At 57.0% G+C, this 22706-nt stretch overlaps 1 protein-coding gene across 1 annotated transcript; it reads right to left on the reverse strand.

Annotated features, from left to right (window-relative positions):
* Window positions 1-4605: 4605 nt before the first annotated feature.
* TAFA3 (TAFA chemokine like family member 3) lies at window positions 4606-22446 on the reverse strand. The gene is made up of 6 exons (XM_068159433.1): window positions 22299-22446; window positions 15287-15361; window positions 14914-15029; window positions 8750-8899; window positions 7836-7960; window positions 4606-5915 (listed from the first exon to the last, which is right to left on the reverse strand). The coding sequence occupies exons 3-6, from the start codon at window positions 15026-15028 to the stop codon at window positions 5904-5906; spliced, it is 402 nt and encodes a 133-aa protein (XP_068015534.1). The 5' UTR covers window position 15029; window positions 15287-15361; window positions 22299-22446; the 3' UTR covers window positions 4606-5903.
* Between the last annotated feature and the right edge of the window lie 260 nt (window positions 22447-22706).

Genomic DNA, 22706 nt, shown 5'->3' on the forward strand with positions numbered 1-22706 from the left:
GCTGGTGGCAGTGATGGCCACAGCTGGGGCTCAGGGCTCCTGCCTCTTCCTGCCACCCTGGGGGGGCAGCTGCTTCGCCTGCATTCATGTGGGACACAGACACTGTTCTCCAGCGTGATGCCACCTTTGCAGAGGTCCCTGGGCTGGCTGTGAGCCAGGGGGACAGGCCCTGGCTAGAAGACAACACAAAGAAAAGAGCAACATCCCTGCTCAGCTCTGATTTCTCCAGGGACAGCTGGAGCAGGGGGTGTGCAGGGATATGGCATGGGGGCTCCTGGGCAGGTGGCAGCAAGGGCCACTGTCCCCAGCACCTTCATGGGGCATGGCAGGAGACAGGCAGCAGGGCCAGGTCTGCAGGGGAAGCCCTCAGCAGGGTTTGTGCCCTGACTCTGCTTTGATTGCACAGCAGCGTCGGGATGAATATTTCATTGGCTCCCTCAAGAACATCTCCACAAATGCACATCAATAAAACATGAGGACACGGTTTTGGAGGAGCCACTAATGCTCCAAAGAGCCCCATCACAGCTGATTAAGCACAGCACACACTGCACAGCTCTACCTTTGTCTTGGTGACTCTAACAGAGGCTCACCAGCTGTGGGGTGATGGAGAGGGTGCCCACAGCTCTGTGTCTCCATGTCCTGGCAGTGGGGCCAGACAGCAGCCAGGGGATGGGGCAGTGGGAGAAAGCTGGAGCTAGCTCCCTTGGTCAAACAGGGACCAGTCTACTTGCCAGGCAGAGGGGGGAAAAAAGGTTAAACCTGCAGAGTTCCTCAGTGGGAGGTGTTAGCAGACCAGAAAATACTCAACCACTCCCTCAGGTGCCAGCACAGACAGAGCCAGAGCAGCTGCCTGCTCCTTCCACCTCTTGGAGGAGATAGATTCTGCTTCTCACCTGATAAATTAGTTCAGGTTTTCTGCATTCCTAATCATAGCAAAGGAGTTTCATGGTCATTCCCCCCCCCCAAGATGAGGTGATTCCAGCCAAAATCTTGCTGCTTTGGGAACAGGCAAAGGGTTTTTTTCTTGACTGTGTTTTGAATTCTTGGTCAAAGCAGCAATAAAGCAAAGGCTGGGGAGGAGCAAGCTGGGGGGCAGCAGTAGGGTGGAGGCCAGAGGTCACTTCTGCATCCTTCTGCAACAGAAGAAGGGAGCCAGGTAACCCTGGAAGGAGAAAATGTAAAGCCAGTGAAAGAAAATGTTGCTGCAGCCCTAAACTGAGCTGTTCAGCCCCTTGGTGCCAGAGGCCACCAAAAGCAAGTGTCCAGTGAGGTGCCACAGGAGCAACAGTGGCAGAGGCAGAGCAGCAGAACAGGAGGGAAAGCAAACTGGGTGTGGGGAAGGGCACAGACCAGCCTGGCCCCCACCTGGCTACAACCTCCCTTCAGGGAGTTGGAGAGAGCAAGAAGGTCTCCCCTGAGCCTCCTCTTCTCCAGGCTAAGCAACCCCAGCTCCCTCAGCCTCTCCTCCCAGGGCTGTGCTCCAGACCCCTCCCCAGCCTCATTGCCCTTCTTTGGATACCTTCAAGTCTCTCAATGTCCTTCTTAAATGAGGAGCCCAGAACTGGACACAGGACTCCAGGTGTGGCCTAAGCAGTGCTAAGTACAGGGCAGAATGACCTCCCTGCTGCTGCTGGCCACACTGTTCCTGATGCAGGCCAGGATGCCATTGGCCTTCTTGGCCGCCTGGGCACACTGCTGGCTCATGTTCAGCCAGCTATCAATCAGCATCCCCAGATCCCTTTCTGCCTGGCTGCTCTCAGCCACTCTGACCCCAGCCTGTAGCTCTGCCTGGGGTTGCTGTGGCCAAAGTGCAGCACCCAGCACTTGGACTTGTTGAATGCCATCCTGTTGGACTCTGTCCATCTGCCCAGCTGGTCGAGATCCTTCTGCCCCTGACTGCAGGGTGGGGTTGGACTGGATGACCTTTGGAGGTGCCAGCCCAGGGGGCTCTATGCCCCAGGGCTCTCCTTGCAGGGCTTTGCTGTTCCCATCCAGCAGCACCCCATGGGAAGCTCCTGCTCTGGAGCAGCTTCGGCTGGCTGCTGGCAGGTAGCTGTGATTTATAGAGCAGAAATAAATGAGGCTGCTCTGCAATTTCACCTAATTTTGTCGCCCATTTCAATTTGCCATCTCTCAGCATAAAGCTGGGTGGTTAATTACGGTTCCATCTTCCTCCTCAGATGATGCCCCCCCCCTCCCCCTGCTCCCATCCCCCCGCTTTGCACCGGGCTGCCTTTTACCTTTCGTTCTCCCTTTCATTTCACCTCCTAGCACAGCTCTAAATTTAGGCAGCTCATAATTCTGGGGTGGGGGGTGGGGGGGTGAGGTGGAGGGGGGGGGGGATTTTATCCATTATGCCTTTATTATTGTGAAGTAAAATGGAATCCTTGCCTTTTAATTCCCTCTCTAATAATTCCCCACCAAGCCCTTCATACAAAAGGCTTTTATTTTGTGTGTGTGCCTTCTGTTTTTTTGGGCCTTGTTCTTTTTTTTCTTAACCTGAAGACTAATTGAGTGGGGTGTAATTATAATACCCAGGGAGATGATACTGAAAGTACCTTAACTGTGACAGTTTTCCTCTGACTAATTGCCCTCTGGCGACTCGCAAACCTCGGCTGCGCCAGCTCCCTGCCGGTTACTGCAGCAGCCTGCCAGGATCCAGCCTAGAGGGGTGGCAGCAGGGTGCTGCTCCAGGGCCAGGAGCTCACAGGATGGTAGGGGTTAGAAGGCACCTCCAAAGATCATCGAGTCCAACCCCCCTGCCAGAGCAGGAGCAGAGAACCCAGCACAGGTCACACAGGAGCGCATCCAGACAGGGACCCTGGAGTGCCAGGAGCCTTGCGGCGGTGCTTGGCTTCCACACTTGGCAGCCCCCAGGGAAGTGAGGGCTCAGTGGATGCTCTGATCCAGCCTCTGGCACAGCCCTCGAGCATCCCACAGCCACGGGCACCACCCAGCTGGGTCACATCCTGCTGCTCACAGCTCTGCAGAGCACTGGGGACCTGCGCTGGTCCTGGCACGGAGGCTACCGAGTGACCTGCAGGCAGAAGACAAAGAGTGGAGCAGACTTGCTAATGGGAAGGGGCAACCTGCAGCAGGCAGGGACCCAACACAGCCTCCCGACTCCCCCATCTGTGAACTGCCAGCCAACAGCCTCAGGGGGTGCAAAGGTGATTTGCTCCTTGAATTCGGGGTGGCTCTCACACACTGTGGCTTTGGGGGAGCTGGTGAAGCCCCTGCTCCACCTACAGCACCTACTGGGAGTCTGTCTGCAGAGAGGACTGGGCCAGCTCCTCGTGGGCTACCCAAAGCCACCCAGAAAGCTGTTTGTGATGGCAAACCACCTCCCCAAAAAGGCTGCTGGGAGGGTGGCTGTGGAGCGCATCCAGACAGGGCTGGAAAGGCTCCAGAGAAGGAGACTCCACAACTCTCTGGGCAGCCTGCTCCAGGGCTCTGTGACCCTCCCAGTGAGGAAGTTCCTCCTCCTGTGCTGGAGTTGATACCCATTGCCCCTTGTCCTATCCCAGGGTGCAGCTGAGCAGAGCCTGTCCCTGTCCCCTCCCTCCTGACCCCCAGCCCTCAGATTCAGAAACACTTATTAAATCCCTTCTCAATCTTCTCTTCTCCAGTCTAACTACCCCCAGGTCTCTCAGCCTCTCCTCACAGGGCAGTGTTCCAGTCCCTTCATCATCCTTGCAGCCCTCTGTTGGACTCTCTCCAGTAGATCCCTGTCCCTCTTGAACTTGGGAGCCCAGAACTGGACACAATATTCCAGGTGTGGCCTCATCAGGGCAGGTCTCCAAGCCAATAATGTGGCTCCTCTGCCCTCCACCAGCATGACTGGCTGCTTCTCCCAGCCTGGGAGTCCTGGCCCTTGCCCTGAGTGGAGCACAGGTTGTCCCAGTCTGTCCCCTGCCCTTCACCCCCAGATCCTTGCAGCCATCCTGTGCTCAGGGACGAGTCTGGCTGCAGCTCTGCAAGGACACAGCCTCTCCACCTCAGTGCTGAGGATTCTCTTGCCAATTGCTCTGAAGTAGTTTCTTTTCCTCTGCCTGCATTTGCTGTTTTTAGCTGATCAGATGTCCCACCAGACCTGGCCCTGCATGGCTCAGGAAGCTGAAGGGAAGTTTTTCTGTAGCTTTTGTTGATCTTGCTCTTTATTTCCCAGGGAATGAGTCTCCTGCTGTGCATCCCTTCTCCTAATAGCTTGTAGCCCAGGCCTGTCTCACTCCTTTGATGGAAGAAAACCATCTCAAGGGTATTTATGTTCCTTCAGCTGCCCAGAAAGCTGCCATGCAGACAGGGCTGTCCCACCAGGAGCTCAGCAACGTCCCCTTGTCAGGAGCAGGAGAGCTCGATGGCCCTGGGCACTGCTGGCTCCTCTGCCAGGCTTTGCCCTCTGTTGCTCCTCAAACTGTTCCAGCCAGATAATAACAAACCCCACAGCCAAACACTTTGACAGAAGACAAAAGCCCTTTGCTGCCCACCCCAGCAGCCAAGCCCCACAGGGCTCATGACAGGACCAATGCTGTGCCTGTGCTGGTGTCAGGAGAAGCACTCCCAAAGCCTCCCCTTGCTGCAGGAGCAAAAGATCCTTTGCAGAGATTAAAATGGATTTATTATTTCACAGCCTGGTATTTACATCACAGGTTTTGCCTGCCCTGTTACAAAAACCTCTCAGTGCCAAGTCCCACCAGTGGCACCAGTGTCCCCAGCACCACGCTGTGCTGCCAACCCCTGCACCGGCTCCAGCCCCTGGCCCTCCCCAGGCTGGCACATCCCTCACACGGGTCACAGAGCAAGCTTGGGGCCCCTGGGGAGGGCTTGGCCCTGCTCCCTGCAGCAATGCTCTTGCTCATCCCTTGTGCTTTCAGCCTCACCAGTGCAGCAACCCCAGCCCTGTGTCCCCAGCCCTGCCAGTGCTGGGACCTCAGGGCTTCCATCGTCTCCACCTCGAGCTGCCACGCCAGGGGAAATGGTCCTGGGAAAGGTCAGGAGCTCCTGGCCAGGAGCTGGTACTGGTTGGTGTTTCTTCATTGGAATGAATGCAGCAGAGCTTGGCTCGGTCAGGCTTTGTGGCTGGGCACATGCCAGTGTCAGGCCCACCAGAGCTGTGGACAGGAGGAGGCTTCCCCCACACCTTGGTCTGGTGTTCGACTGCAAACACAAGCAGCAGCTGAGTGGTGGAGCTGGCAGGGCGGAGAGCAGACGCTGGGCTGGCAGCCTGATGATTGTGGAAGAAGGAGAAAGCAGCAGAAAGCTCCATGGAGACCTTTCACCATCCCCAGGGCTGATGAGGTGTCAGGCAGCCCTGACCACACCGATGCATCCACCACACGTGGGCACAGCAGCCAGGCCGTGGGCAGGCAAAGCACAGTGGGGCTCAGAGCAGACCCCAGCCCCCAGGTGACATGAGGTCAGAGTGGAGCTCAGTGCCTGCTCCTGGGGATCCATCTGACCAAGAGCTGTGAGCAGAAGTGGGAGGGTTCCACACAAGCATTGACTTCCCCGTTCCTGGTTCGGCATCCTGGGCAAAGCTGGCACAGCAGTGACTGCAGCTGCCTTGGAGCAAAGCCCACCTGAGGACCTGCTGTCTGTCTGTGCACTGCCAACAGCTCTGACATGACTGCAGGAGTTTATTCAAGAGGAAGGGAGGAGAAGCCTATTTCTTGGTCGGTGTCCACGGGGGAGGAGAGGACCCTGGAGTGCCAGGAGCCTTGCAGCGGTGCTTGGCTTCCACACTTGCAGCCCCCAGGGAAGTGAGGGCTCAGTGGATGCTCTGATCCAGCCTCTGGCACAGCCCTCGAGCATCCCACAGCCACGGGCACCACCCAGCTGGGTCACATCCTGCTGCTCACAGCTCTGCAGAGCACTGGGGACCTGTGCTGGTCCTGGCACGGAGGCTACCGAGTGACCTGCAGGCAGAAGACAAAGAGTGGAGCAGACTTGCTAATGGGAAGGGGCAAACTGCAGCAGGCAGGGACCCAACACAGCCTCCCGACTCCCCCATCTGTGAACTGCCAGCCAACAGCCTCAGGGGGTGCAAAGGTGATTTGCTCTTTGCATTCATGGTGGCTCTCACACACTGTGGCTTTGGGGGAGCTGGTGAAGGCCCTGCTCCGCCTACAGCCCCTACTGGGGGTCTGCCTGCAGAGAGGACTGGGCCAGCTCCTCGTGGGCTACCCAAAGCCACCCAGAAAGCTGTTTGTGATGGCAAACCACCTCCCCAAAAAGGCTGCTGGGAGGGTGGCTGTGGAGGTCTGGGCTGCTGGAGGGAGCAGAGCAGAAGCCTCGGGGTCCTGCAGATGGCAACTGGATCCCTGTGGGATGCCCAGGACAGCAAAGACAGAGCAGAGGCTTTGGACTGAGCTGGCAGCTGGGGGGGGTTGAGGGAAAACAACATTAAGAAGGGAAGAAGACAATGAGCTCAGTGTAGGGCTGCAGTTACTGGTCAGTGATGGATGCCCAGGGCCAGAGGAACCTCCTTGGACGTCGATGGGAAAAAACAACCTCGACCAGGAAAGTGCTGGCTGGGCACAGAAATAATGGCACTAATGAGGGAAATTCTGACATCCCTTAATGGGATAATTTTATGGCAGGGGAGGTGGGGGGAGCAAAAGGAAAGCAGAAGGAATAATTACCCTCACCAGTGTGAACAATGATGACAAAATTATGCAACTGATTAAGCATGGCATATATGTAATTACTAATGAGTTTGATAAAATTTTAATTACACCTTGTTCTGCAGGGCATTCAGCAAGCCATGAAAATAATAATCATGTAGAGCTCTGCCACAGATGACTGCCTCAGACAGGGGGTGGTGGCAGCATCGGGGCTGTGCTGCCGGGCTAGGATGAGCTCTGCCTGTCCCACGGCAGTGGGGAGGTGTGCTGGGGAGCAGCCAGGACCTGCCCTGGCCAGGAAATGTGCCCAGGGTGGCTACTCGTGGGCTTCCCCTGGCAGGTGTTGATTGGCAAAGCTGTGGGACCCACTCAGGATCTCAGGTAGTGATAGGACTAGGGGGAAGGGAATGAAGCTGGAGGTGGGGAGATTCAGGCTGGAGGTGGGAAGGGAATGGAATGGAATGGAATGGAATGGAATGGAATGGAATGGAATGGAATAGAATAGAATAGGAATATACCAGACCAGGTTGGAAGAGACCTTCAAGATCATCAAGTCCAACCTATCATCCAACACCACCTAATCAACTAACCCATGGCACCAAGCACCCTATCAAGTCTCCTCCTCAACACCTCCAGTGATGGTGACTCAACCACCTCCCTGGGCAGCACATTCCAATGGGCAATCACTCTCTGTTTAGAACTTCCTCCTAACCTCCAGCCTAAACGTCCCCTGGCACAGCTTGAGACTGTGTCCTCTTGTTCTGGTGCTGCTTGCCTGGGAGAAGAGACCAACCTCTGCCTGTCTACAACCTCCCTTAAGGAGGAGGAAGTTCTTCCCCATGAGAGTGGTGAAGCCCTGGAATGGGTTGTCCAGGGAGGTGGTTGGGGCCCCGTCCCTGGAGGTGTTTAAGCCCAGGCTGGATGAGGCTCTGGCCAGGCTGATCTAGGGTGGGGTGTCCCTGCCCATGGCAGGGGGGTTGGAACTATATGATCCTTGTGGTCCCTTCCAACCCTGACTGATTCTATGATTGCACCAGCCCCAGCATCAGTGACAACAGCTCAGCCCAGCCCCCTCTCTCTGCTTTGGGGCAGCCCTGGAGAAACTCTCCCCTTCCCCTGCCAGCTCTTCTGGGATGCTCCCCTGGGTTTTGCTGACCCTAGGCTGGGGACAGGCAGCCAGGCTCCTGCCCAGCACCCTGCCAGGGGACGCACCTTGGTCGTCTTCACTTTGTTGCCACTACTGCAGCTCCAGCCTGAGAGGTCAGGCAGAACCTTGCACTCCTCCCCGTCCAGGCACGGCTCCATCTGGCACCACCACTTCTGCAGCACGATGGAGGCTGGGGGAGAGGAGAGGAGGGAGTCAGAGGCCAGGCTGGCATGGGGGGGTAGGGGGTGGGGGTGCAGCCACATCCTATGCCTGCAATGACCCTGCCAAGGAGCTGCCCCTTGCCTGCCTGGCCTCACTCGACCCAGCTGCTCCAGAAAGAGCTTCTGTGCTCCCAGGACCCCAGCTGCAAAGCCGACTGACAGCTTTGTCCTTGCTCCCAGCAAGAGCAGGGAGAACAGAGCTGTTCGACTTCTGGAGGCAAGAGGAGGGGCTCTGCTCTGCTAGGCTCTTGTCTCTTGTGCCTCTAAGGTGGGTAAGGAGCACAGACTCCCCCACGTTTTGGAAGAACAACGCACAGAAGCTGTTTGGGACCACAAAAGCCTCCCCTGACAGCTCATCCTGGCATTTCTTGGTGTTGCACAGGGCACTGGCTGTCAAGAAAATCAATCTGGCGCTAGCAGAGGCTGTAGCTGCTGCTGCCAGCTCCTTGGCATCGCCACGTGATGCCATTTGATAAACCAGACAGGGACTGAGCTTGGCTCAGTGTTCCTGGGCTGGTGACAGCGCTGCCTGGCTGGAGCCACCACCCTGGTTGCACCTCTGGAGCACCATCCCAGCCATGCCACACAGCCTGGGGCCACAGGGGTGACAGCCACACCAACAGAGACACAACGTGGGAGGGCAGGAACCCTTGGGCAGGTCTCTGTTAACACCAGGGGCATAGACACCCCACACCAGCCTGGCCCAGCAGAAAGATGCCACCAGGAGCTGCAGGGGCCCCAGCTCAGGGGCCACTCACCATCCACACAGGAGGGAGCTGCCCGAGTGGTCCCTGCCACCTGCCCCGGGAAGCAGGAGCACTTCACCGTCTGCGAGCGCTCCTCGATCTTGTTCTTGTTGCAGCAGCGGTGAGCTGCGATCACCTCACAGGTGCCAGGCTCCACGTGCACTGCAGGGGGACAAACAGCACGGTCAGGCTGCCCCCCAGCCCACCCCTGAGCCCACTGCCACCGGCCTGCCCTCTGCCGATCCTCCCGGGGCTGCCGCTGACAGCCCTGCGGCTCGGCACAGCACCTCGGCACAGCACCTCCCCAGCCCACCAGCAAGGAGAAGTGCTCCAGGCCAACCAGTGAGAGCACACAATCACAGAATGTTAGGGGCTGGAAGGGCCCTCGAGGGATCATCCAGTCCAGTCCCCCTGCCAGAGCAGGGTCACCTATGCCAGGTCACACAGGAACGCATCCAGGCAGGTCTTGAATATCTCCAGAGAGAGTCTCCAGTGAGATTCCACAACCCCTCCTGGGCAGCCTGTTGTAGGACAGCTCCTGCTCCAGGCTTCCCTCCAATCCCTCTGCCTGGCAGCTGCACTGTCACATCTCTGCTGGCTGATCCAAGTGCAGCCTCCCAGCTTGTGCCAGCTGGGCACAGCCGCGCCAGCTCCGGCCGAGCAGCCCTCCTCCTGTTCCCACCCTCTCTGAGCAGCAGACAGGGGGTGAGAAGGCAGGAGGGAAGGAGGTGCCCAAGATCTGCCCTCCAGCAATGCCACCAGCCTCGGGCCAGGGCAGAATTGCTCACTGCTGAGCAGAAAGGCTACCTCCCAGCGTGAGAGTGGACACAGCCAGCCCTGCTTGGCCCTCAGCCTGCTCCATCAGAGAGCCACGGCCAGGAACCACACATCCCCGTGCCCTGCACCTGCTGTGCCATCCCCACAGCTTTAATTTGGCTTTATTTATTGTTATTTCATGGCCATCTTCACTTAATGAACCGTGGCTTTCATTCCTGCCCATAATAATTACACAATTACCTACCCTGGAAGTGTTTTGCAACAGCATCTCTGGCCATAAATTTTATCCTTCCTTTTAAATGCTTCATAATTCAGCTTGAAGGATAATTTCTGCTCTTTTTGTATGCAGAAATGGTAGACTTAGGTGCAAGTGAGGAGGAAAACAACTCATTACAGGACAAATGTGGCTGGTCCTGGTTTTATGGTTAATAAGGAAGCAACCTGAGGGAGAAGCTGAGGTCCTTGGTTTTGGCCGAGCGTGAAGCCACATTCCCACCACGCTCTGGACCAGGCCCATGAGGACTTAGCCACCCTGGAAACTCCAGGAGGGGATTTGATGCCCTCCAGGCTCAGCTGTCACCACATAGCTGTGGTTCTGACTGGTTTCTATTAAAGCCTCCCCACAAAGCTTCCTTAGCAGAGCTGCTCCCTGGGGGAAGGGGCAGGTGACCTCTCCCCTCCCTCCCATGCCTGCTCCCCAGCTTTGCATTTCCAGCTAATTTAGGAAGGTTCAGCCCAGGGAGAGCCAGGCAGAGCTGGGAAATTGCTTGTTACAGCCATGCAATAAGAGTTCCCTCTCCTGCCAAAAGCCCTTTTAATTTGCTCAACAAGGTGCAGCTGGGAGATAAAGAGAACTTTGCCTCTCCTGTGCCTTGCTGCTGCTGGCTGAGCTCAGCAGCACCGGACCCACAGAGCCCATGGGCCCCTACTGTGCCCCTGCCAGACCCACCTCAGAACCCTGGCAGCCTGTGGGTGTGCAGACACAAGGAAGCTTCTCCCACCAGGACAGACAGACATTGTTCATTTCCAGCTTGCTCCTTGTCCTGAGCTGTCTGGGTATGGCCCATGGGGAAGGTGAACACCCCACAGAGCAGAGCTGCTCTGGCTGATGTGATGCCGCTTTGTGCCCCAGCCCAGGGCTGCTGCTGTGCAGGGACCCTCAGATCAGAGAAGTTCAGGAAGCCTTTGCTTTCCCTCAAAAGCATGGAGCTCTCCTCCAAGCCAGGCAGATCCCAGGCTGCTGCTGTGCCAGAAGCAGGTGAACAAGGCAGGAGCCACCTGCCCTTTGTGAAGCGTCTCAGCTCCCTACACATTAGCCAGACCCATCCACTTCCCTGCCCCTCAGACACAGGCAGAACACTGGTGCCATGGATCTCAACACCTGAGGAGCTCAGGGAGGGGGGACCTGGGTGCAGGTATCCCCACACACCAGACACAGCAATGCCCAGGGTGTCAGAGAGGGACTCTGCTTAATCACAGAGGAAATTAACAGCCCTGTGCCAAGGCTCAGTCTCAAGCTGTGCCAGGGGAGGTTTAGGCTGGAAGTTAGGAAGAAATTCTTCCCAGAAAGAGAGATTGGCCATGGGAATGTGCTGCCCAGGGAGGTGGTGGAGTCACCATCCCTGGAGGTGTTTAGGAAGAGCCTGGATGGGGTGCTTGGTGCCATGGTTTAGTTGATTAGGTGGTGGTGGGTGATAGGTTGGACTTGGTGATCTCAAAGGTCTTTTCCAAGCTGGTTAATTCTATTCTATTCTATTCTAGTCTAGTCTAGTCTACTCTACTCTACTGGTTCAGCATCCCTCACAGGACAGCAGTGTCAAAGAGTGGCCAAGCAGATCTCTGTCACTTGGGCTTCCATGTCCCACACCTGGGAATTGCTAGCAGAGACCTGAGCCCCAGCTCAGGGAGACAGCAAGGCTCCTCCAGAGCTCCAGCAGCTGCTGCTCCTTGTGCTGAGCAGCAGGGAACCTCACACCAGCTAGGACTGAGAATGCAAATCAGATGGATGCTGTTTAACACCAAGAGCAGGAAACCCCCAGAGAGTCTGGGATAAGTTCCAGAGCTTCTGGCATGCTTCTCCCTGCCATTTAAGTGGTGTTTCCCCACTGGAACCCTTGTGGAAGGGAAAAAAAAAAGAGAAAAGAAGTCTTATCTCATGGAACCATAAAAGCATTGTAGGAGCACAAGGCTTTAGCATCCTGCATGGAAAAAAAAGCCCAAATCAAACCCTCTGTCCTACTCTGGCTGACCTTTAAAGTGAGCGACAGAACATGTTGGCTTTTTAACAGCAAACCCTGAAATGACACATTTTGTGTGTCTAGAAGGTGTGGGCACAGCTCCACAAGTCCACTGTCAAATATCACCCTGGCTGCTGGTGGAGGGCTGTGAAATGCAGGGAAGTGGAACACACAGAACTTGCCAGGCAGTGCCCAAACCTCTGCACCAAACCCCCCCGCCCCGGGCACCAAAAGGTCCAGGTGCAGGGCTGAGCAGCAGAGCCAAGCACAGCCTGGGAGGGAGGCAGAGGGTCCAGTCCCAGTGAGAAGCAGGGTTGTGGGCTTGGCTGGCTCTGCTCAGAGGTCATAGAATCAATAAGGTTGGAAGAGACCTCAAAGATCATCAAGTCCAACCTGGCACCCAACACCTCATGACTGCTAGACCATGGCACCAAGTACCACATCCAATCCCCTCCTGAACACCTCCAGGGATGGGGACTCCACCACCTCCTTGGGCAGCACATCCCAATGGCTAACAACTCCCTCTGTGAAGAACTTTCTCCTCCCCTCCAGCCTAAACCTCCCCTGGCACAGCTTGAGACTGTGTCCTCTTGTTCTGGTGCTGCTTGCCTGGGAGCATGGCCCCAGAGCACCGGGAGGGCGACGGTGTGAGGGATCTGTGCCCTGGAACAACTCTGCTACTAATACTCACTAAATAATTGAAGTCTTAAAATCACTGCTGCCTTAGCTGCATGTTTTATTTAAGAGAGCTTTGGAGAGAAGCAGGCTTGTTTTTATTGCTCATTATCACTGCACACCAGTTGGGATTTTTCACTCCCTTGTCACCTCCAGATCCCATGGCAGGCTCCATCCCACTCTGCTGCATGTGTGGAGGGTGTGCACGTCCCCAGCCTGCTGGTGCAGGTCCCATCCCTTCACCCTCACAAGCAGAAAACCAAATGGGCTGCTTGAGAACAGCTGAAAGCGTTCTGCTGTGGTGCTACAGATGAAGCCACACAGGCACCCTGAGGTCAGGGGATCCCCTCCTGACCTGCAATCCACCACCCTCTGCTTCCTTCCACTGCCCCTCAGCTGCAGAATGTGACTTAGCAAAACATTCCATACAGATGTAAAGGCTGCACATGAAGGAGCAACCAACACTTCTCCAGGTGGGAGGGCATCAGACAGAGGGAGCTGCTGCCTTCCCTCCCAGCAGCAAGGTGCTCACAGTAAAGCTCTCCTACAAGATAAGGCTCCCAGGAGACCTTAGTGTGGCCTTCCAGTACCTTAAGGGAGGCCTGCAAGAAAGCTGGGGAGGGACTTCTGAGGGTGTCAGGGAATGATAGAACTAGGGGAATGGAAAAAAGTAGAAATGGATGGATTCAGATTGGATGGGAGGAAGAAATTCTTCCCCAGGAGGGTGGTGAGAGCCTGGCACAGGTTGCCCAGGGAGGTGGTGGAAGCCTCAGCCCTGGAGGTGTTTGCAGCCAGGCTGGAGGTGGCTGTGAGCAAGCTGCTGTGGTGTGAGGTGTCCCTGGCCATGGCAGGGGGGTTGGAGCTGGCTGAGCCTTGAGGTCCCTTCCAACCCTGACAACTTGTGATTCTATAATCAGAAATTGTTGCTCAGAGAACCTCATCTCCCAAGAGCAAACCCCAGCTGACCGAATGTCTTTCCTTCTGCTTCAGGGTGAGTGATGAACAGGAGTGCAGGCAGAGATGGCACTTTGATTGTCAGCAGCAGAGGGGTTATCTGGAGATGCTGGGGCCACCCCGTGGGAGCTGGATCCAGGCAAGGAGGTCTTGTTCATCACACAGAGCTCACCACGCTGTTGCTGGTGAATCATTCACAGTACCACAGAATCACCAAGGTTGGAAGAGACCTCAAAGATCATCAAGTCCAACCTGGCACCACAGACCTCATGACTAAACCATGGCACCAAGTGCCACATCCAATCCCTTTTTGAACACCTCCAGGGATGGGGACTCCACCACCTCCCTGGGCAGCACATCCCAATGGCTAACAACTCTCTCTGGGAAGAACTTTCTCCTCACCTCCAACCTAAACTTACCCTGGCACAGCTTGAGACTGTGTCCTCTTGTTCTGATGCTGCTTGCCTGGGAGAAGAGACCAACCCCCTCCTGGCCACAGCCACCCTTCAGGTAGTTGTAGAGAGCAAGAAGGTCTCCCCTGAGCCTCCTCTTCTCCAGGCTAAGCAACCCCAGCTCCCTCAGCCTCTCCTCGTAGGGCTTTAATGCCAGCCCTGAGTCTCCCCGAAGCAGCAGCTCCCTTGAACTCCTCCCACAGAGGAGGAGTGGGACTGGATGGGTCGGGTGGGCAGTGCCCAGGTCTGTGCCCAGGGCATCCTGAGCTGGGATCAGAAAGTGGCTCCCGACTGAGGGGTTTGATCTGCTGCAGGTTAGGCTGCGGGCAGGTAAGTGCTGCCGGGCTGGGGCTGAGGGAATCACTCTGGGAGATAGGTTTTGGTTTTAAGCAATGAGGGTGGGGATTAGAGGATTAGAAGTGCTTTAACTGCCAGGCAAAAATGACAGAAATAGGACAGGGTTAGGTGGGGTCAGGCAAGAGCACCAACAGTTTCCAATTAACCCTTAAAGTCCTTCTTTGCCAAACACAGCACAGGGGGCAGACAGCACAGCCTGGGACTGAATCATAGACTCAACCAGGTTGGAAAAGACCTCAGAGATCAAGTCCAACCTATTACCTAATACCTAACACCTCCTGACTAGCAACCATGGCTTCAAGTGCTGCATCCAATCCTTTTTTGAACACCTCCAGGGATGGTGACTCCACCGCCCCCCTGGGCAGCACATCCCAATGGCCAACTGGGAAGACTCCAGACTCCAAGCACTTTGGCCACACTCATCTTCAGTGCCCAGACCCCAGCAACAGGACCAGACATTGGGGTCTCCCAGGCTTCTGGTCTCCAGGGAGAGCAGCTCCCTGCCAGCTCCCCTCCCACAGCCTATGCACACCACGACCTGAGATCATCTGCACCACTTCTCCCACCCAGGAATGAGAGACAGACCCTTGCCAAACAACTCAGCCCCAGCTAACCCCCATCCTGGGCATCCCATGGAGACCCCCAAAGTACCACAAGCATCATGGGAGCGAAAGATGATGGCAGAGGAGCGTGGTGCAGGTGGCAAGGATCTCACTTCCCCTACCTGAATGGCTTCTGTGGTGGGTGGAGGCCAGCGTCAGTCTTCCCCACAGCGTGGTAAGGCAGAGAGTGAGCACGAAAACCCATCTGCTCAGGCTTTGTATGTCTCTCTCACTCATTCTACCAAGAAGAAGAAGAGAGGTGTGGAAGCAGAGAGGCTGAGGAGGGCTGGGAGGTGCAGCCCCACTCACCAAGGCTGCTGCACGCAGCGGTGTGGCCCCTGAACACGCATGGCCACGGGCACCAGGGTGGGCTGGCTGGGGGGGACAGGGCAGGGCATGCAGCTGGGATTCACCCACCACCCTTGGACAGGCTCAAGCTTCTTTAGCAGCAGGACAAAAAATGTCCCAGCAGCAGCCCAGGTGAGCCATGGTTACCTTTTACTGGGGATTCACACCAGCGCCTGCACATCTGCCACCCCCGGGGAGGTCAGGGGGTAGACATCAGGGCATCTGAAAGGAGAAAGAGAAGCAGGGGTAGTGACATCCTGTGGAAGTACCCAGGGGTGAGGACCTGCCATATGCTCTAGGAGCTCACTGTTGTCACCCTCGTGCCACTGAGGTCCCCTGCAGCGATGCTCAGGGCTTGGCTCTCCCAAGCTGGACACCCACCAAGAGACAGATGAGGTGGACTGACCACACCAACTGTGCCAGGCCCAGACACCCTCCTGCCCAGTGGGACTGACATTGCAAGGGGAGCCAAGGAAGGGGCAGCAATGCCTGGGAGGACACACACAGCCCAGGGCAGCCAGAGAAGCCACAGCCACTGTCCCAGCACACTGCTTCTCCTCCCACACAGCTGCAAACTCAAACCCACAGACACAACACTGCACCCACGACCTCCAAACACACTTGGTCCTCTCTTGGCACCTCTGAGCACATGGTGCTGTCACCCTGCCATGCCCTGCAGGATGTGCTGGAAAGTTTTCCATCATCTGGAACCATTTAAATGCCCAGGGCCTTGGTAATTGACTGGTGGCTGCCCTGAACACGTTCTCTGGACTGCTTGCCAGCCACAGCCCCTTGGGTGAAGCAGCTCCAGGCACTGCAGCAGGAGCCAGAGCAGCTCTGACAGCAACATCCCTGCTGGGCACTTCCTGGGTGAGGCCTTGGTGATGCTCCCCTGAGATCTGACCCTGCCCAGGGCCAGCAGCCACAGCCCCCATAAACCTTCAGGGCTGGATCATCTTTTATCAACATGAGGCCACAAAGCACTGGTGGTGCTGAGGGCAGGGAGAGCTGCCAGGACTGACAGCAGGTGCCAGGGCTGCCCCATGCCCAGGGTGCACAGCCAGGTGAGTCCCCTGCACCATCCCTGCTGCCTGCACCCACTAGACAGGCCCTGGGCAACCTAAACTGGGGGCTGCTGGGAGAAGAAATCCTTACTTTTCCAACCATCTTCTACATTTCTCTCTGTGTTCTCTGGACCAGAGGCTGGCATAATGAAGTGCCCAGACCAGCAAACACTGACATTTTTAATCAAAACAAAGTGATTTGAGGTGGTGAAAGGGCAGTTCTGGTTTTGAAGCATTTCAAAATGAATGGTTCTGCTTAAAACTGACATTTCCACATGAAAGATGGTTCATTCCAGAATGCTGATTTCCAGTGATATATATGTGTAGATATGTTTCTCTCTCCATTTTGATTCTCCCAGCTGGAAGAGGAAGGAAGGGAGAAAGGAAGGAAGGGAGAAAGGAAGGAAGGGAGAAAGGAAGGAAGGGAGAAAGGAAGGAAGGGAGAAAGGAAGGAAGGGAGAAAGGAAGGAAGGGAGAAAGGAAGGAAGGGAGAAAGGAAGGAAGGGAGAAAGGAAGGAAGGGAGAAAGGAAGGAAGGGAGAAAGGAAGGAAGGGAGAAAGGAAGGAAGGGAGAAAGGAAGGAAGGGAGAAAGGAAGGAAGGGAGAAAGGAAGGAAGGGAGAAAGGAAGGAAGGGAGAAAGGAAGGAAGGGAGAAAGGAAGGAAGGGAGAAAGGAAGGAAGGGAGAAAGGAAGGAAGGGAGAAAGGAAGGAAGGGAGAAAGGAAGGAAGGGAGAAAGGAAGGAAGGGAGAAAGGAAGGAAGGGAGAAAGGAAGGAAGGGAGAAAGGAAGGAAGGGAGAAAGGAAGGAAGGGAGAAAGGAAGGAAGGGAGAAAGGAAGGAAGGGAGAAAGGAAGGAAGGGAGAAAGGAAGGAAGGGAGAAAGGAAGGAAGGGAGAAAGGAAGGAAGGGAGAAAGGAAGGAAGGGAGAAAGGAAGGAAGGGAGAAAGGAAGGAAGGGAGAAAGGAAGGAAGGGAGAAAGGAAGGAAGGGAGAAAGGAAGGAAGGGAGAAAGGAAGGAAGGGAGAAAGGAAGGAAGGGAGAAAGGAAGGAAGGGAGAAAGGAAGGAAGGGAGAAAGGAAGGAAGGGAGAAAGGAAGGAAGGGAGAAAGGAAGGAAGGGAGAAAGGAAGGAAGGGAGAAAGGAAGGAAGGGAGAAAGGAAGGAAGGGAGAAAGGAAGGAAGGGAGAAAGGAAGGAAGGGAGAAAGGAAGGAAGGGAGAAAGGAAGGAAGGGAGAAAGGAAGGAAGGGAGAAAGGAAGGAAGGGAGGAAGTGTAAGAAGGAAGAAAAAAAAAAGTAGAGGGAAAGAAAAAAGTAAAATAATCAGAAAATGTCACCAAAAACATTGACTTTTGCCCAGAAAAATAAAGAAGAGAGAGAAAGGTGTCTTGAGAAAGCCCCATATTTTATGCTAGGAAAGAATGTAGAGGCAAGGAAGCACTCCTGATGAGTGCTGCAGGCTGGGCAGCCTGGGCAGGGGCACAGGCACACAGGTGCCCCTCATCCCTGCTCGTGGGTGCCAGGGACTGATCCTGTGCCAGCGCAGCCCTTGCTCAGGCTGCACTCTGTGCTGCAGGGACTTGGGGGGAATCTCTCTGAGCACCCCAAGGCCCGGTTTGCCTGAACAAACACCAGGTGGCTTGAAGCACTCCTGGAAGGGGACAGAGCTGATGTGCCAAGGCTGTGCTGGCCACGTTAAAGGCGAACCCCAGGGGCTGGTGGCAGAGTCTGCTCTGCCAGAGCCTTCCTCAGAGCAGGATTTTCACACAGGCCCTGCAGGGATACAGCAGCCCATCGTGTAAACATTGATGCCAGCTTTAAACACCTACAGTTCCTCTCATCAAAAAGGAAACAGCTCTTGGGAGCTGCTCAGCCCCTCCCCCCCAGCAAATCCAGGGGCAGCACATGCCAGCAGCACTGTGGCTGGCAGTGGGCATGATGCCCTCCTACACACCCCCAGCCAGACCGGGCCAGGGGAAGCAGGGAAGAGCTGTGCAGCAGGACACATCTGTCCTATCCCACCAAGAGGCACATCTGGCAGCCCAGATGTGGGGACAAGAGACACAATGCTCTGCCCAGACTCAGCAAGCCCCTGATGCCAACCCACATCCCATACAGCTTCCAGCAGAGGAGCCAGAGCCTGTGGGAAGTCAGCCAGCTCTGAGCCCCTGCTCTCCTGGTTGCTGCTCTGGCTCTCCCTCCACACAGGGACCACAGCCAAACTCCCAGCCCCAGCTCCTGTCTGTGGGACCCCACAGGATCTGCAGGAGACATCCCCAAATCTCTCAGCTGGACCAAAACTCAAGTGCACCTCTGGCCACCCCCATCCCGTGCAGGACAGGGATGCGCTCCCAGCACCAAGCTAAATTTGGCTCAGAGAGGCTGAGCTGTTTGCTGCAGCCACGGAAGCATAAATAAATCAGAGTTATCAATAATGCAGCCTGCACCATGCTCCCAGGGAAGCCACCATGCCCAGCAGCCAGAGCCAGGCTGGCAGCAGCAGAGAGCACCCAGAGTCCAGAGGAGCGTGAGGCTGAGAGGCGCCAGCCCCAGCAGTGGCCATCAGAGTGATGCCCCCCACAGCCACCCTGGCACCCAGGGCTCCCACTGATGCACAAACTCCTGTCAGAAAACGATGCCCTGCTGCTTTGACAGCTCTCAGCCTCTGTCCTCAGGAGACTCCAGCTACAAATGTTTGGTCTGGCTTGAAATGTATCAGCAGGGGATGTCATTCGGGGATGGAGAGTGGTGCTGTGGCACTTCACAGCACTGGGTTGTGGTTGGGAGCCTCAGTGTTTGCCCTCTGTTCACAGCCCTGGGTTCTGGTTGGGAGCCTCAGTGTTTGCCTTCTGTTCACAGCACTGGGTTGTGGTTGGGAGCCTCAGTGTTTGCCTTCTGTTCTCTTTGGAGGTTGGGGGAATTTTTCATCATTATTTTTGGGGTTTTTTTTTGGTGAGCTGCTGTCCACCTTTTGGACCTGAGCTAAGACCTGAAGTAACTGCAAAGTGCCTCAGCTTCTCTAAAGAGTAAACTCAGCTGTAGCCAATGTGGCAGGCTCCTCCTCTGCACAGTCCCCTGGTCCCTTCCTACAGGCTGGGGCCATCACTCATGGCAGAGCCACCCTGAGGTTCCTCCAGAACGTGGGCACAATGGGAGCAGCTCCATGCTGCCTTCCCAGACCCCAGCCACAGCAGCTGGGGCCTTTTCCCACTTTCTCCATTAAAGCCACATGCAGAACCTCGACCCTTCAGGCAGGAGGGCTCCATCCATAGCTCTCTGGAACTCAGCCCAGTGCCCACAGTGCTAACGAGGGACTCTCTGTCATGGCAGATTATGCTCTCCGAGTCCTGCTGGTCTGGAGCATTGTTTTCCACAGTCTGTGTGAGCTGGGTAATTATAGTGAGCAGAATTCCACCCAAAAAAAGAAGCAGAAAGGTGGGGGAGGCTGTCAGCACGTCTGGTTTCTGTGCCACTGCAGCTCCAGCGCTGCCAACCTTCCTGCACATCTGGCCCCACGGGTCTGCCAGCTTCCTCAAAGCTGTGCTCATGCTCCTGCTGTTTCAGCACCTCTTGGAACTTGGGCACCTTCACTTGGTGCAAGCAGCAGCACAGGTTGGGCCCCACAGGACACAGCTGGGGGTCTGCAGTGCCAGGCAGCCCTCTACCCAAACCATGGAGCAAGGGGAACCTGGATGTTAGGGGTGTTGCCCCACCCAAAGCAGGGGATGGGGAATTTCAGTTTAATACTTCCCTGAAGCAGAAAGTCAGTCAGGTCATCTTAGCAAGTGTCCCCTGCACAGGACCTGTGACCACCCTGCTCAACCCTGCTGTGCTACAGAGCTGCCTGGCAAACCTCATCACAGCAGTGGCTGAGTCAACCCCTCTTCGAGGAGGTCTGCCCTCACCCCCCCAAGGCATCCTATCCTGTCCCCTCCATGCCCTGCCTGTCCTTCCCTCACCCCAAAGCACAGCTCCATGAGCTGCACAGTGGTGATGGTAGCAGCACAGGAGGCTGCTGGGTCTCCTGGGGATCTGACATCTCCTCCAACACTCCTGACACCTCCATGGTCCCCCGAGAAGGCTTCAGTTCAGCTATGCCTCCAGCAGCCAATGAGAGGACCCAAGCAGCAGGGCAGGCTTGGCAGAGAGCATCTCCCTTCTTCCTCAAGGCTGGGAAACAGCTGAGCTGGATCCTCCACCCTGGGTAGGTGAGGAAATGCTCCAGGGTGAGAAGCCTGGGGCCAGGATCCCTGAGACACTCTGCTGCCAGATGGGAGGCTGGGAGGTCCCTGGTTGGGAGGGGGATGGTGGTGGTCAGCAGGATGCTGCATCCTCTGTGCACAAACCAAGAGCAGCAGCAACCTCCTTTCCCCACAGCTCCAGGTTCACCAGTGCAGGCCAGCAGCCTGGCTAAGCCCCAGCTTGCTCCACAGCACTGCACCACCCCATGCAAAGGGAAACCCCCTCCAAGGGAGCCTGCCCTGAGCCCCAGAGCTCCAGGCTGAACCCAGACCCTTGGCACACCTCAGCTCAGCTCTTTCTCAGGGTGCACCCACAGCAGTCCAGCCCCACAGCTGTGCTGGTGAGGGCAGCAAGAGGCATGTGCCTCCCAACCAGGCAGAGGTCCAAGGGAGTGCACAGAAGTGCAGAGGACTCCTTCCCCCAAGTTTGCTCTCTCATCCTCTCCTCTACACTGATTTATTTCCAGCTTCTTGCTCATTCCTCCAGTGTCTGCAGCATTTCCTTCCCATCCAAGGTGAGCAGGAGAGTTTTTAATTCCACCCAAGCATGAGCCTGCTTCTGCTCCCTCACTGGGTGAATCCCAGTGCCCCTTGGCACTGGTATTTTGAAAGTCAGCTCTGCTGACAGCTTGAGTCTCAGGCTCATCCAGGGTCAGAAGCCTCTCTCCAGCAGGGGGGAGCTGCTCTTCAAGGGGTCGAAGGCCAAGGTCAGAAGCAGCTCAGTCTTGTCAGTGAAGGGAAGCAGAGGACTTGACAGCTCAAACTGTGTCCCCAGGAGATACAACCTCTCACCTGCTCAGGCTCTTTACTGGGCTGTGGGTGCCTCCAGCATGAGCTCTCCCAGGACAAGGGTCCCTGCACATTGAGTAGCCCCCCAAGCCTCACACGGCATCAGAAGGGATGGCAATCTGGGAGGAGGAGGAGGGGTCTCCTGCTCCCTGCCCAACACCACGGCACGGATCCACTCCTGGTGTCTCCAGAACAGGACTGGTACCACTCAGGCTGTCCTCCAGACCACTTAGCCTCCTCTCGCAGGTGAAGGAGACGCCCTGGCCGTGCAGGCTTCTCCCTGTCCCTCATCCCTCGACCCGCCCCTTCAGGGACTCTTGCCCTACTCCAGCCTGGGGTCAACAGAAGCACCCCGAAGCACCCCGCTTCCACCAGCAGCAAGCCCTCGGCAGCTGAAGGAGATCCGCAGAAGAAGGAGGCAAAGGAAGGCTCCAGCCCTGGCCGTGGCCGCCGGGCACTGGTGAGCCAGCGGTGGGCAGCGGCTTCCCCGCAGCTTGGGTGCAGAATGGGGTTTGGCCGCAGCAGCCCCGGACCCGCCTCCCAGCAGCTTCCAACGCCGGCAGAATCGTTTCACCGGGGGAAACCGCTGCCCCGGCCCCAGCCTTGGCTCGTCCCCGCAGCAGGACCCTGCCGGTGACCAGAGCCAGGCCTCCCCCCACCGCTCCGGACGGGCACCGGCACAGCTTCTCTCGGAGTCAGCTGTGAGCGGGCACCGGGCAGGACCCGGCACGGCGAGACTTACCGAGAGCATCAGCCTAATCCACCCCGCTCTCCACCGGGGCTCGGAGAGCGACGTGGGACCGGGACCCGCCGTCCCCCAGCACCTGCCGGGCTGATCCGGGAGCTGATCCAGGAGCGGATCCCACCGCGGACCCCTATCCGCTGCCCCCTGTGCCGCGGACACACGGAGTACAGTTACCCCCGCCCCGGCTCCCCGGCCGGTAAAGGCCCTACCTGGGGGACCGAGACCGGACGATAGGTGCGGGTCCCCGACGGCGTGCCGCCGCGCTCGACACCGGGGGGGTTCCCGTCCCACCTCGCCCCCTCCAAACTTTCCTTCTGGGCCGCACGTACCTGTCGGTGCCGTCCGTGCGGGCCGGGGCCGCCGCTGCCCATGGCCGCCGTCCGCCGGTCAGCGCCGCGTCCGCGGGCCGGTGCGGCCGGGGGGCGCTGGCATCGCCAGGCGCAGCGGCGCCGGTAGCGCTGGGCTCGGCTCGGTGCGAGGCTGGGCTGGGCGGGGGCGGCGGGAGCGGAGCGGCCCCGGTACCGGCGCAAAGGGGCGCAGCGCCGCCTGCCGCCGCCCCGGGACCGGCCCCGGGAACCCACGATCCCGGGCTGCCAGCAGGCTCCGCACCGCCCAGCCGCCCGCACGGACTCTGCCCCGCCCCAATTAGCCCCGGTGCTCATTAGCGGAACCAGTAGCGAGGACTGGCCGGAGCTAATTGACCCGAAAATCGATTTTCTAGCCCCGGAGTAAAAGAA

This window comes from Melanerpes formicivorus, unplaced genomic scaffold (assembly GCF_026170545.1).
Source record: "Melanerpes formicivorus ecotype bairdi unplaced genomic scaffold, bMelFor1.0.p_v2 SCAF_46, whole genome shotgun sequence".
In the NCBI taxonomy this organism is placed as follows: Eukaryota; Metazoa; Chordata; class Aves; order Piciformes; family Picidae; genus Melanerpes; species Melanerpes formicivorus.

Coding starts and splice junctions, on each gene's coding strand:
- TAFA3 (XM_068159433.1), bottom strand. CDS start 15,028: ATGAGTGAGAGAGACATACAAAGCCTGAGCAGATGGGTTTTCGTGCTC. Junction 8,900..14,913: donor CCACCACAGAAGCCATTCAG/GTAGGGGAAGTG, acceptor GTCCCCCTGCAG/TGCACGTGGAGCCTGGCACC. Junction 7,961..8,749: donor AGCTCCCTCCTGTGTGGATG/GTGAGTGGCCCC, acceptor CCTCTCCCCCAG/CCTCCATCGTGCTGCAGAAG.